The sequence below is a fragment of the Eschrichtius robustus genome, chromosome 6 (genome assembly GCF_028021215.1).
Source record: "Eschrichtius robustus isolate mEscRob2 chromosome 6, mEscRob2.pri, whole genome shotgun sequence".
Taxonomy (NCBI): domain Eukaryota; kingdom Metazoa; phylum Chordata; class Mammalia; order Artiodactyla; family Eschrichtiidae; genus Eschrichtius; species Eschrichtius robustus.
In genome coordinates this window covers 24,353,484-24,368,284 of record NC_090829.1, presented here as the reverse complement: position 1 = coordinate 24,368,284, position 14,801 = coordinate 24,353,484, and the positions used below count along the sequence as shown (strand labels likewise).

The window sequence follows — 14,801 nt, the reverse complement described above, 5'->3', positions numbered from 1 at the left end:
CTATGACAAAGGAGTCAAGGATATACAACGGAGAAAAGACAGTCTCTTCAATAAGTGGTGCTGGGAAAACTGGACAGCTACATGTAAAAGAATGAAATTAGAACACTCCCTAACACCATACACAAAAATAAACTCAAAATGGATTAGAGACCTAAACGTAAGACCGTACACTATAAAACTCTTAGAGGAAAACACAGGAAGAACACTCTTTGACATAAATCACAGCAAGATCTTTTTTGATCCACCTCCTAGAGTAATGGAAATAAAAACAAAAGTAAACAAATGGGACCTAATGAACCTTAAAAGCTTTTGCAAAGCAAAGGAAACTACAAACAAGACGAAGAGACAACCCTCAGAATGGGAGAAAATATTTGCAAACAAATCAATGGACAAAGGATTAATCTCCAAAACATATAAACAGCTCATGCAGCTCAATATTAAAAAAAAACAACCAACCCAATCGAAAAATGGGCAGAAGACCTAAATAGATATTTCTCCAAAGAAGACATACAGATGGCCAAGAAGCACATGAAAAGCTGCTCAACATTACTAATTACTAGAGAAATGCAAATCAAAACTACAATGAGGTATCACCTCACACCAGTGAGAATGGGGATCATCAGAAAATCTACAAACAAGAAATGCTGGAGAGAGTGTGGAGAAAAGGGAACCCTCTTGCACTGCTGGTGGAAATGTAAACTGATATAGCCACTATGAGAACAGTATGGAGGTTCCTTAAAAAACTAGAAATAGAATTACCATATGACCCAGCAATCCCACTACTGGGCATATACCCAGAGAAAACCATAATTCAAAAACACACATGCACCCCAGTGTTCATTGCACCACTATTTACAATAGCCAGGTTACGGAAGCAACTTAAATGCCCATCGACAGACGAATGGATAAGGAAGACGTGGTACATACATACAATGGAATATTACTCAGCCATAAAAAGGAACAAAACTGGGTCATTCGTAGAGATGTGAATGGATCTAGAGACTGTCATACAGAGTGAAGTTAAGTCAGAAAGAGAAAAACAAATATCGTATACTAACGCATATATGTGGAACCTAGAAAAATGGTACAGATGAACTGGTTTGCAGGGCAGAAATTGAGACACAGATGTAGAGAACAAACGTATGGACACCAAAGGGGGAAAGCGGTGAGGGGTGGTGGTGGTGTGATGAATTGGGAGATTGGGATTGACATATATACACTAATATGTATAAAATGGATAACTAATAAGAACCTGCTGTATAAAACAATAAAATAAAATTCAAAAATACAGCGTAAAATACTAATCTGTAGTTGAAATCTGAAGGTTTCTCTCTCACCTACCAAAATGAGAAGTTAACCAATTATGAAATTAAACTATCAATCCCTTGGTTATTAAACAGGCTTGCCCTTGGCAAGATACAAAATGGAAAAGTAATATTGCTGCGAAACTACTTCAAGGTTACATTAAAATCCCTTTAAAAAAAAATAAAGCAGTTCATAACTCAAAAGTCAATACTGGGTTTCACGAACACATTCAAAGTAAATTTTTTCCCAAAATAGAAAGGAAAATGTTTTGCCATCATTCAGCACCTTTGGTTTCAACTTCTGAAGTTTAAACAAATGGTAAAATTACATACAAATTCAATGAGAAACATAATTTTACAAAGCAAAATTTTTGTCCTCAATTTTATTTATATCCTAAGAGCTAAACTTAGACACCTAAGAGAGAAATGGTTAAGGAAATTATGGAATACTTACTCAAAAAATATAATCATCCATTAAAAAGTCTGTTTATAGAGTTTTTTCTGAAATTAAAAAAAATTAGACCTGAAGAATCTTTTAAAATGTGTTCCTGTAAAATGGACCTCAGCAAAGTAAAAATATATTTATGCTTAAAAATATTAAACAAGAAAAATAAAGTGTTATCAGTATCAATACTGGCTGGTAATGACTGTCCTCTTTATTATAGTTTCCAAATTTAACCATGACAAGAAAACATTATTTGAAATTTAAAAACGACTAAAAGAACACGAGAGTACTTTGCAGATACAGGCAGTGCAGATGCTCCTTCTCTGGGTGCTTGCATCGCCCTGGGAACTGCACTGACCAGAGTGAATAGCATCTGCTCCTGTTAGCTTCCCAGGCTGGGACTATGTATAAGCTGAGAACAAGAAGTGTGTTTTAATCATCTGTGTATTTCCAGTGACTGGCCTCTGGCACTTGGTTCAGCAAAGGTTTGGCGTAAGGGGAGAACAATAAATCTATTAACCATTTTACATTCAAAACACTCCTTGATTTTTTAAAATAAAATTAAAATTTTTAAATGAAACATATCTTGCATATGAGCTAAAAACCATTTCCTTAATGAGTTTGAATTTATTGTTAACCCCAAAAGAATAATGAATTCTATTTTCAAATAGTACAAGATGAAACAACAAGTACAAAACCAAGATATTCAACTACCAAATTCAATCAAGGGCAGATCAAAATCATTATCTATCCTTTCTTATCTTTATCAACACTTACTCTTGAGAGATTCTGATGAGGAGAGTCACAAACGTTTTCACGGGCACTTTCATTCCTATAATTATGTTTTCTTGGGCTCTTAGGTCGTGTCCGACTTGGCATATCACTATCTGAGGGTCCAGATGCATCCATCTTCGAGAAAAGGAAAACGAGTTTTTAAAAATCATATATGTAGTACTGAAACTAGAATCAACCCAAATGTTCAAATATTGACAAACTTCATTTTACACTATCAAAATATTTCACCAATTATCCCTTGATCCCATCCCTTAATACCACTGATTTCATCAGAAAAGTTCTTAAGCACAGAAAGTTTTCAATAATTCTAACTTGCACTTGAAAGATCAAATTTTATATCACTAACAAATAGTTGTTTTCCTTAAAAGAACAGGTTAGTTTCCTTCATTTTCAAGAAAATATCTGCCATACACCCAAGTCTGACTAACCACAGTTTGTCTGTCAGTTGTACCTTCAAGTAAAAATGGCATTCCATGAAAGAAGGAGCCAGTTTTATTTCACAACTTAAACAATCCCACAAGTATTACTTTTCCTTAAGACAAACACCACACTCTGGCAAGCAGAATTGCCTTATATGTGCCTCCCATTTCATCACTCAGAACGTTAAAAACACCCATACACAAGGACAAGATTTAATATTAATAATTTTTACTGCTTCATCAAGAACATTCTTAAGTGAAACTAGCATATTTTTACTGTGTCTGGTGGGGAAGAACACAATGACTCCTAGCACATTTTGGTGACACTGCCTTGATGCATGCTAAGGTGCCAACAGTTTACCCATCAATTGCTTTCGCACCATTAGTGGAAATGTCAACACAGTGATGGCAAATGATGTCTTAGTGTTATTACAAAATAGTTCTGAATTCAGCCACCCTGAAAAACTCTCAGCAACCCCAGGGGTCTGAAGACCACACTTTTAGCACTGCTATAATAACACACGTAAAGGAAAGTTTATCACAGTATTATTCAAAATGTCAAAAAGCTTGAAACAAAACGTCTATGCCCATCAACAGAGAAACAGCTTAATAAATAATTGCACCTCCCCCATGGAACATTAAGATGCCATTAGAAAGACTAGATTAGAGCTGTATCTGCTGACTTGCAGGGATTTGCAATAGGTGTACTGTGCACTGTGAAAAGAAATGTGTATAACGCAAAACTTGTTAAAAAAAAATGTATAAGCACACACACCTATGTACAAAATTTTACAAGCACAGTAAAAAAAAAAAAAAAGGAAATATACACACTTGGTTTCTAACATGGTTTGAGGGGCCAACTTACGTGAATAACAACACAAAAAACGAACACAGAACATCTAGCAAAAAAGGTTAAAGAAAATATGCACATACAACGCAATCATATCTATTTATCAAGTAAAATCATAAGGGACATATCAAGTAGAGATATATACAATAAGAAATTAAATGTTAAGGAAAAAAGACAACGATTGCCTTTTATACTCACGTGGGCATCTGAAGATCCAGATGAATGAACATCTGATGATCTGGTCTGCAAGCATTAAAAATAAAAGCCAACATTTAAATAATCAGAAAATGTATTATGCTAACAAAACAAGTATTTCTCGCGTTATACAGACAATCTTTCCAAACTTGTAGCAATTTCTTCTCAGCTAATAAAACCAAACAAAGGCAATCTCTGACTTACAAAAAAGAATTGTGATCCAAAATAAATGTGTCAGTCAAGTTCAGTCTTCAAATAATGGCACTTTCCAATAAGGTCAAGTGTTAAAGGTTCACCTGATATTGTTTTAATTGATCTACATTTCAGATTACATATGGCATATAATAATTTATTTGATTTTTCACTATGCAGCTAAGGATGAAGAAGCCAAGCTATAACACTATTAACTAAATAAATAATATGTGGTATCTTTCTGAAATTTTAATTGGAGGCCCAGAATTTAACTCTGGCACTGAGTTGTTTTTATTTTTCAAGGTATTGGGTAGTGAGATTTTACTTATTTTATATATATTTAAGTATTAAAAGTGAAATCAAGAATCTTGAGATCACAAGTACCTCATCCATCCTAGCTCCCAGTTCTAGATTTCAAATGTAATGCACAAGACAATATATTCATTTTTAAGAAAAAAATTAAAGATTTATATGATGTAGAAAAAAGCCAATAAGATTCCTATGGGTCCACACAGTACTGATTTACTTATCTTGTTGAAACATAAGGCTAAGAACAGCTGATCGGATTTCCATACTGAATCAATTTATTCCTCTGAACTCCATACTGGACCCCAGGCAAAATCAGCCCAAGACAACCAAGCACTGAGCCACCAGCCATCTCCATTCTTTCTACCCATCTTTTTTCTGTCCCCAACTTTTATTGTGTCCCTCCTATTTCACTTTCTTCTCCCTGCTAACCTTTCCTAAAAGGCAAGATAGCATGAAAAAAAAATTTTTGTATTTAAATTTAACCCTGTGAAACCTACTTTGAATCAGTTTGAAATGCACCCATTTGCAGACACTTAAAAAATACAAGAGAATAAATAACTCCTCTTAAAAAAGAAAAAAAAAGTTCCGTCAAGAGACTGAGTGAATTGAGGAGAAAAAAAAATTCAATTGCCTTCTAATATACCAGTGTTAACCTGCTAGGTAACAAAAACAACAAGGTAATCATAATAGTGAGAAAAAACACAAAACACCTAGAAACCAACTAAAGAAATATGTACCACCTGTGCAAAAAAAATACAAACTTCACAGAAGGGTTGTTATTCAAGTCAACTTTTGAAAAGATTCATCACATTCCTAGATGGGAAAACTCATTATTAAGACAAAGTCAACTGCACCTAAATTTATTTATGCATTTAATGCAATTTCATTCCACAGCTCAAAATCCTAAAGGGAAGTCTCTGCAAGGGGACAAGGGGGATTGCCAAAAATAATTCTGAAGTTCACCCAGAAGAATAAGCACGAAAGAGCAGCTAAGAAAGTGCTAGCCTTTCTTTAATCTACGCCACCACATCCAAATCATCATTTCTAGGATTTAAAAATAACAGCATGGCTTAAGACGATGCATCAGCTGATTTCAATTAACCTAAGAGTCATATTTACTGCAAACCAAACATTTTCCACTGATATGCAGTTATAGCTACACAACATCAGAATGAAATTTTAGGCTTGAGAACAGTTAAAGAGATGCAAATAGTAGTGAATAAAAATTTTAAAAGTAATAACCAACTTTTAAAGCTAATGGTCCAGGTAAGCAGTAAATGTAACGCTACTTCTGAAGCCGAGTCTTTCCCTCTACTTAACCTGGAACTGCACTACGTTATTTGTCTTGGGTTTGGGTTTTATGTTTTTACTGAAGAACAGTAAATTAGTGATGTTTAAAGAACTTCTGAAGTCCACAGCACAATTCCTCATCCAAATGAAAAAACCCAAAAGCAAGAAATGAAAGGGCAAAATAAGGGAGATTTGAGGCAATAAAGAAGCAAACACAAGAAAAACTTATCTCAAGTTTGAGAAAGCAAATATAGTACAGATGTGGGGAAGGACAGCAAGGGAAAAAAAAAAAAAAAAAAGGATCATTCTGATGGCTGCTGAGGAGATAGAGGTGAAGCCAACTAAACGATACCATGAAACTTTTTTTCCAGCTGCTCCTACTTTACTTCAATTGAAAAACCGCCACACCTGAGTTTTCAAATTAGCAAGCTACCCACAGCAACATTCCTCCAACACCTCCACTCTGCCTAGTCCGCTCTCCATTCCCATCTGCCTCCTTCCTCCTCACATCCTCTAAAGCATCAACTTACATTTCCACAAGTTTTAACAATCACTCCCATAGGAAGCATATCAACACTTTTATTGTGCTGAGATGACTCCCAATTCCTTATCTTCAACCTTGGTGCCTCTCCTCGGTTCCAATCTGTTCTTAAACAACTTCCTGGACATCTTCACCTGAGTATCCGCAAGTTCCTCACATCCTATATATATAAAATATAGTTTCCTCCCAAACTAGCTTCTCCTGTTGACCTTCTTACTTCTGACACCGAATGGTAACTCTCAATCAGTCATAATAATGGAAATAGTAAAATGTTAAGAGCACAGACTCTGGAATCAGACTTCCTGTTTTTAGCACTTACCAGCTTTGTAACCTTGGGCCTAGTTCCTTCATCTGTAATGCTGAATAGCACCTGCCTTATAGGATTGTTGTGAAGGACAAAGACAGGTGAAGCACTAAGAACAGTGTTTGGTACATAAAAGTGCTCAATGAGTGTTAGCCAGCAGCATTATACCAGGGTCATCCTTGACTACTTCCCTATCCCCCATAGCCAACTGAATCGAATTCTGTTCACCCCACCTCTACTGAAACTCTTCTCTGGGGACCCTTTTTACTAAAGACACTATTGTGGTTCAGATCTTCCCTTTATTCAACCCACTTACTGGGCAACCACTTACTGGTACTGTGCCTTACATCAGAGATATAAATGTCCTTAGGAGCTAATAAATAAAAGAGACAAGTAAAACAGCATGGCTATACCACCAGAGCACAGAGGGCAAGCAAATCTTAATGGGAGTGGGGACGACGTCAGAAAAGCTTCCCAAAGAGTATCTGAGGTGAGATTTTTTGAAGCAATCTTTAATATTTATCAGCAGCACTACAAAAATCTTCAAACTAATCCTCCTCACTCCCAAATTCTTCCTAAACTATGTCTCCAGAAGAGCTTTCCTAAAGGACTTTCCTGCCTTGAATCTTCCATGGCTCTCTAATTTTATTCCATAGGTTTTAAAGCCGCCACAATTTAGCTCAAACTTATCCTTCCGTCTCAGAAACTTTTATCCCTATGCAAATGTCCTATATACATTGGCTAAACCAGAACATATATCAACCCATTTGCCAGTGACTTATTTTCTTTACCTCACCCACCTCTTTTTAATACCTCTATGTCTACCCTTCAAAACTCTGTTCACTGTTCAAAAGACTCAAACTCCTCTATTCCTGAAGCCTCCCCACCCACCCTCCAATCAACCAGCTGTCATTTCTTTCCCTAAAGTTTTAGACGCTTCTGATGGCTCCGCTTTGAACTATCATGTGTTGACTCTTTTTCCACTAGACAGCATGTTCCCCAAAACTGATTATCATCTTATTTAATTTTTTCTTCCTCAGAGTCAAACAAAATGTGGCAAGTGACGGAGCCTCAATAAACTTGCTGACGTACCCAGTTGGAACAAGTACCTACACAACAAAATTGCACTCCTCACTATCAACATACTAAGCTGTCCACTCACCAACAAGTAACAGCTACCTAGCTGAATACCACTTTCCAAGACAAACCAAAGTCTACCTCTCAAAAGAATTCATCAAATCTATTGAGTTAAATAATAAACCTGAAATTATCCTTAAAATTACATCCAAAACACTACCAGTACACGAAATGTTGTAAGTACATTTTGAATGATCTGTAGTTAACCTAAAATGAGGAAAGCCTGGTGAAAAAAATTAACTGCTCAAGGAAGAGACATCTAACAGTACCAAACAGCCTCAAGTGCTATTGGCAAATGTATCTTGCTTTTAAAAAAAAATTATTTCAGCAAAATATCTAGCATGTGGCCAATCTGCAATAAACTGTTAAAGCTACTTAACAGTATAAGAGGCAAATTATTTGTAATATTAATATTTTTGAGTTTAATATCCTGTAGGAAGTTTTGGGCTCTTTTTTGTTTCTTTGTTTATGTTTTTCAAAAATGATGCTCTCTGTAAAAAGGGATAGAGAGGCAGGAGTCTTCAACTTGCATACCAAATGAGCCCTCCTCTCATTTGCCTTACTGGCAAATGAGTATCTTTTTGTCAATTTATTATACTTTCCAGGAAAAAAAAAAGCTTCAGGAATAAAAACCAGAAGAGAATAAAAACTAAACTTTCAGAAAACAAATAATTCAATCCAATAAGATAGAAAATTTTTAAAACCATATTAATAGTCATATTCGAGCACCAGTGCTACAAATACTCCAATTTCTAAAAAACACCAATCAAGAAAACAAAAGTTCCTAATTCCTCTCTCCACCCCAAAACACAGCCTTCCACCCAGAAAACTAACCACCTTATCTTTTAAGATAAGACGGTTATCTTATCTTACAACCGTATCATAATAAAGATTCAGTTGAAACTAAAACTGGCAAACAGAGCCTAATTTTTCAAGGTTTGTGTTTTGTTTGGAGTTTTTGATCATATTTAATTCTTACATACCTTCAGGTACCACCAAAAAAATGTACACAAGCAGTAATACATAGCTAAAGATAGGCCTTGAATGGATCCTCATTATATCAATACATATTTCGTACAACTGAAATACTTTTGTTAATCAGCAGTCAATTAAAATAGTTCCCACACCAATTTAGCACTGGGTGTCCAAGGAAGCCAGCAGTATTTCCTACTTAGCTCATTTACCTCTCTAACCCAATTTTTGACACTATGGCAAAAAAAATAAGCACTGTCACAGAGTGAAATAACAGGGCACACAATTCCATTATATTAGTAGTATTACCAGCACACGAGCTGCAGAGGGAACGAGAATACCACATTCTCTTCATATCCTCATTGTGCTAAGCAAACAATTCATACAATCAAAATAAATTAGTTTTTATAAATTAAATTCTAATTTTATATATTAAATTTAACATTTTTCTAAGCAATTATAGGCTCTTTGCCTCTCCTCCCAAAAATCAAAGCTACAACATGGTACTCCTCTCCCCCAAAGCATCATTTTAGTCTGGTGATACAAGAATAAACGCACAGGAAATTTTTAGCTAATTCCTAAAACATTTACTGAATTTCTATATTTGTCAGGCTTTAAAATAAAAAGTACAGCAAAATTACACAGAAAATAAAGGGTCTCTTCATTAGGGACAACTACACATAAAGGTTAAATCATTTGACTATACACACTTAAAATGTAATTTTCAAAGCTAAAAGAAACTGTAGAGGTTATCTAATTTAATCTACTTTGTAATTAAGACACATCAAATAATTTTGCCATTGTCAATAGCAAAAAACCCTATTATACATTTTATTTGTTAAATTACCTCAATACCTTAAATTACCTCAATTACCTCCATTTTTTTTTTTTACTGAGGTATAAATGACATACAACACTGTATTAGTTTTGGGTATACAACATAATGATTCAGTATTTGTATACACTGCAGAAAGATCATCACAATAAGTCTAATTAATAGCCGTCACCATAGTTTTTTCTCTTGTGATGAGAACTTTTAAGATCTACTCTCTTCTTAGCTTTCAAATATGCAATACAGTATTATTAACTACAGTCACCATGCTGTACATTACATCCTCTTGTACATTTTTAATTAACATTTTCCTCAGGGTCTAGAAATATGATTAACAAGCATCCCTACCCATAGCAATGGGAATTTAACTACCAAAGAGTAAGAATGAACATGAAACTAAAGAATTTTTTACTCCATCAGTATGGTAGAATATGTCACTCATCTGTACTCCCCAGAGGAAGAAATCAAAACAGAGATCAAAGGCTAGAAATTCCAAACACCGTCATATTAACCAAAATGATCTTATACTCTCTCCAATAAATTCTGGACTTGTGTTAGGAATAAAAAGCAGTAATCTGAGCAGTCATTATGATAACTGATAACAGATTCTAAATCTCAGGATTAGAACTTAGCCTGACATTTTGAAAAGTAAGTACTTTTTATTTCCTCTAAGAACAAAGGGGAGAGGAAAGGAACTAAGTTTTTTTATGTACTTTATAGATATTCACTCATTTAATCCTTACATCAACCCTGTAGAAAAGGGATTATGTCCATATTACAAACAAGGAAATTGAGGCTGAAAAGTTTAAGCAATTTGCCTTGATATCGCAAATATAATTTATTACCAAGTCAGGATTTGAATCCAAATACCTTTTGTTTGTTATCAAAATCCATAATCTCTCCACTAAGTCATGCATTCTCCTGAGATATTTTACAGACATCGGTAGGAAATCTCTTAACAGCATCAACTGATTATAATCTAAAGCAATATAAACTAAAAAGATTACTGGAAGATCCAACAATTTACTTACAGGGAGCAGCCACACAGTCACAACCGTGAGAAGTACTACTAGAGAAGGAGGCCTGAACATATATATACGTCAATATGTTTTCAATGTAGTCAAAGCCTCAAACAGAAGATTCTTAAATATTACTTTGAGTAGAAACAAAAATAGTGAGGCTTCTGCGTGAATTTTATGGATGCACTAGCTTTAGTAATAGTTCCCTAATAGTAAGCAGGGCTGTTTTTGTCAGAGTCCGCTGAGGAAGTGGGCAGTCATGTACCCAACTATGCCCCTCCTCACCAAGGAGAAATGTACTGGGGAGGGGAGAAACAAACAAGGAGTAAACGCAGGTTGTAAAGCAGCCAAGACTGGCCCTCTACCACAGTTTCTACGTAACTAAAAGATTTCTGGTAAATCCATTACTAATTACGAACTAATTATAAACATCATTCACCAAATGGCATAAAGACTATGATTTAATAGAAACTGAGAAAGCAAGTGTATAATAGCTTACGTTTCCCAGAACAAACTGTACACACAAGACTAGCCCCGTCTACCGTAAACGTAACTTCCTAATAACCTACTTACTACCATACACACTCTTTAAGATGTAAGTCCTTAGAACCTTTAAGTATTACACTTCTTGCATCAGCATCAAAGAGCTTAACAACTACTTCGGGCACTATTACTTTTAATATCGTGTTGGATGGAGATGAAAAACTCAAAGCAGAAAACGATTATATGACCCGTCCAGGATGGCAACTTAGGACCTGATGCTAATCACAACCTAACTAACGCTAAACCACTTCTACAGCTCAGTGGTTTCACAATACGTGCACGCGGTTCCCTGTAAACTCAGAAGCAATTTACTAATCTTAGGTGGCTTCCAAGTCTACGGAAGTTTTCCTTTCAGAAGAAGCGGAAGACCCCGAGTCCTCGAAAACGAGCCCTCCAAAGAAGGGCTCATTTTACACTTCCTCTTATGTGAGCTAAGACCACGTGTAGAGCGTAGCATTAACCTTGGCGAGGCATCACCGCAAAGGAGAACTGCACTTCCCACCCCGCTTCCTTCCACTATTGGTCCTCCCCTCACAATTTGCGGCCCTAGAGATTATTTATTCCCTGGAGGACGTGAAGGAAATTGAGCGAGGCCGGAAGCGTGCGAGGTCCAAACCCAAAGAGCCGAGGAAACAGAAGCAGACATTTAAGCACCGGGAAGCGCTTCCCGCCTCTCCCAGGCTCTGTCCCGCGGCCTCAGAGCTCAATAAGCTGAAATACAGGGGCGCGTTTTCCCGACTTCAGACCTCAGTTTAAATCACTGACTTCACTCCACTGCTAAGCGGGAGCCGAACTACTCACGCCACCCGCCCTGGGCCCGCCAGTCTCGAGCCGAATCCAGGCTGGGACTAAGGGGAGATACCAGGCCTCTCAACCTGCGCACCACGGTGCGTCTGCGCCCGGCCTACCGTCGCGACCAGAACGCGGACCCCCACCCCAATCTCCTCCCTCTGGCCAGAAGCGTCTGTAGTCCCCAGACGACAGTGATACACTCACTGACTTACTAAATCCTCTAAGAAATTACCTTTGAACTGGCCTTCTGAGAGCCGCCTGGCGTTTTGTCCGCCATCTTGAGCTTTGCCCCTCCTTCGGCAGCGGCAGCAGCACGGGCGAGTCGAGCGCCGAAAGACTGGATCTCAGCGGAGCCCGCCTGAGGCGCGTGCAAGACCGAATAGTCGACTGCCGACTTGGCGAAATTCAAGAGGAGCTTCGCCACGTGACTTCCGGTGTTGGTCATTTTCCCGGGCCCGCCCATTCCGCTGAATATTTGGGGGCGTCTCCGTGGCGTGGCGCGTTATTGGGCCCGAGAATTTAGAGAATCTTCTCGTCCTGGCTTTCAGGGCCGGTCGATAGGTCGCTCTTTTTCCAGCACCAACCCTTGGTAGGTGCGAGCCAGTTGCACTTGCTGGGCGAGGAGGGAAAGTCTTAAAGAAGAAATGCGTCGTCAGCTGGGGAGGAGCCTTTTCTTCAACTCAGAAAATAAATCTGGAGCCGACCGGGGTCCGGCGCTCCGTGGACAGGGATGGTGTTCGCGCCACCTCTGTCGCTCACACCCTAGTGGGAAAGGCAAACTTGCAGTCTGTTCAAGTTAATTTAAAATAGAGTGGTGTCCGGAAGCGGAGGAGGGAAGCTTTTGACCCAACCTGAGATTCCGGCAGTGGGGTTATCGGGTAGACTCTGGGTCAAAATGGGTACATGCAGAGAGAGGGTGAATGAAAGAAAAATTATAAACAGATGGTATTCTAAATCTAGCATCCATGTAAGTTGTGTGTCATTTAAGAATTACATTTTACGGTTTTTTCATTTTTAATCACATAAATGGAGGGCAGCACCATAAACCTTTCTGTACTTAGCTTTTTGGGTTTTGGTTTTTAAATTATTAATAGGATCTATAATCAAAGAAGGAAAGCTTGCTTGAGGTCATTCCTGAGCCAAACCAGGCAAGGAAAATGGAAAGGGCGTTCCAGGCAGAGAGAGTCGTTGAAATAAAAGCCTGGTGGCATGAATCAGGACAGCCCTGTGGTGCAGTCACATTAAGCAGTCCCGTTTTATTAGACCAGGTTTTGGGAATCGACGTGGCTGGAGAAGTGGATGGGAGCAAGCTCACACAGGGCCCTGAGGTAACCAGTGTGCTTAGGGAGTTAGAATTCTATTCCAAGGATGAAGAGCGGCCTTCACCACAGTTAAGTAGGGCTGTGATGTGGTCAGATTTTAAGTTTGAAAAGATTGCTCTGAGCACTGGGGGAAGGGAGGAAGAAGGGTTCATGACCTTCTCCTGAATTCATTTATTCAAAATATTTTCGAGCCCGTTTTGTGTGTAAAAGCCTGCAAGAAATGTTGAGAGGCTTACAGAGATGCCTAAAACACATTATCTTCATATGATTTAAGATTTAATGAGGAACAACAACAACAAAAAAATTTAATGAGGAATAGGGGAGAGAAGGGAGCAGCAAACTAAGGCTGTAGAATTCAATTTATGCTGCAAGGAAGGGTCATGAGCTGTGGGAACCCTGAAAGAATTAATTCTAATTAATTCTAAGGGGTTGGGCAAAGAGATGGGGGGAGGTTTCACAGAGAAGGAAGCATTTGAGCCAACTCTGAGGAAGTAGAATTTTGTCTGTTGGACGGTATTGGGGGGAGAGGGAGGGGAGGTTGGTGTGGTGGTGAGGGAAGCTGGATCTGACACATGGAAAGACTAACAGTCGTATGTTCCAGCCTGAGGAATCAGCAGGCCAGGTAGGGCTCCTGTTCTGTGTGAGGGGATGGGAGTAGAAGAACAGACAGTAAACAAATAAGCAAACAAGAAATGGTCAGAAAGTAACAAGTGCTATACTTGAAATGGAATGATGCTTTACAATCTCCAGTCCTGCTGAATTTATTTTCGAGCCCAGCTTTTTTCACTTCTGGGCTTCTCCCCCCAACCCTTGTCCTGACTGCTAATTGAAGGCTAATCAATTTCTTTTTATACTCTTACTGAAGCTATCCCTTCCTCCAGGAAGACTTACAGACCTCCCTCCCCTACCAAGCCTAAGAAAGAGACTCTGCTTCTGTTACCATAGGAACCTGTTTCACACTCAAGATGCTCATCGCACCAGATCTTCATTGTCTGTTTACAATCTAGGATTAGAAAATGAAATCATCAGCTGAGATGAAGGGAGAATTGTGGGCTTGGCAGTGCCTAGTCATGTTCTGGCAATGCTGCAGGCTGACTTTGTCACTGTAAAGTGAATATATACAAACTTTTCATTTAAATCCCTAAAGTCCTACTTCACATAAAAATCACTTTTATTAAATGTTTACTACTAAAGACTTGAACATAAAGGAACATAGACTTCTTCTCTCTCTTCTTTTTCATACAGTAAAGCCCCAAAGGAAGTCAAACAAATATGACCTGACTAGAAATGGTACATAGGCATTTATTAAGGCCTAATTAAGTACACTCTTAAAAACTCACAATCACGATTAAGAGCAGAGTTCTCCTCAATAGGTACATGTAAGTTGTGGCCCTGTTACTCAAGCCACAAATCAAGGAGGATGAAAGGGCATGAATATGAATATGAATGGAAGTTTACAGAACCTGAAATTTTTAATTAGATTCACAATTATTATTGCCAAGTGACTACACATGAAGAGTAAGAAAATCATACAATTTAC

General features: G+C 37.8%; 1 protein-coding gene across 2 annotated transcripts in view; it reads right to left on the bottom strand.

Annotated features, from left to right (window-relative positions):
* U2SURP (U2 snRNP associated SURP domain containing) overlaps positions 1–12,271 on the bottom strand; it is a 55,312-nt gene extending 43,041 nt beyond the window's left edge. For both annotated transcript variants that reach the window (XM_068546045.1, XM_068546046.1), the window contains exons 1-3: positions 12,172–12,271; positions 4,012–4,056; positions 2,527–2,658 (exon numbers count right to left, since the gene is read on the bottom strand). In XM_068546045.1, coding sequence (XP_068402146.1) covers positions 2,527–2,658; positions 4,012–4,056; positions 12,172–12,216 — 222 coding nt within the window. In that variant the 5' untranslated portion in view covers positions 12,217–12,271. The remainder of the gene's footprint in view (positions 1–2,526; positions 2,659–4,011; positions 4,057–12,171) is intronic.
* Between the last annotated feature and the right edge of the window lie 2,530 nt (positions 12,272–14,801).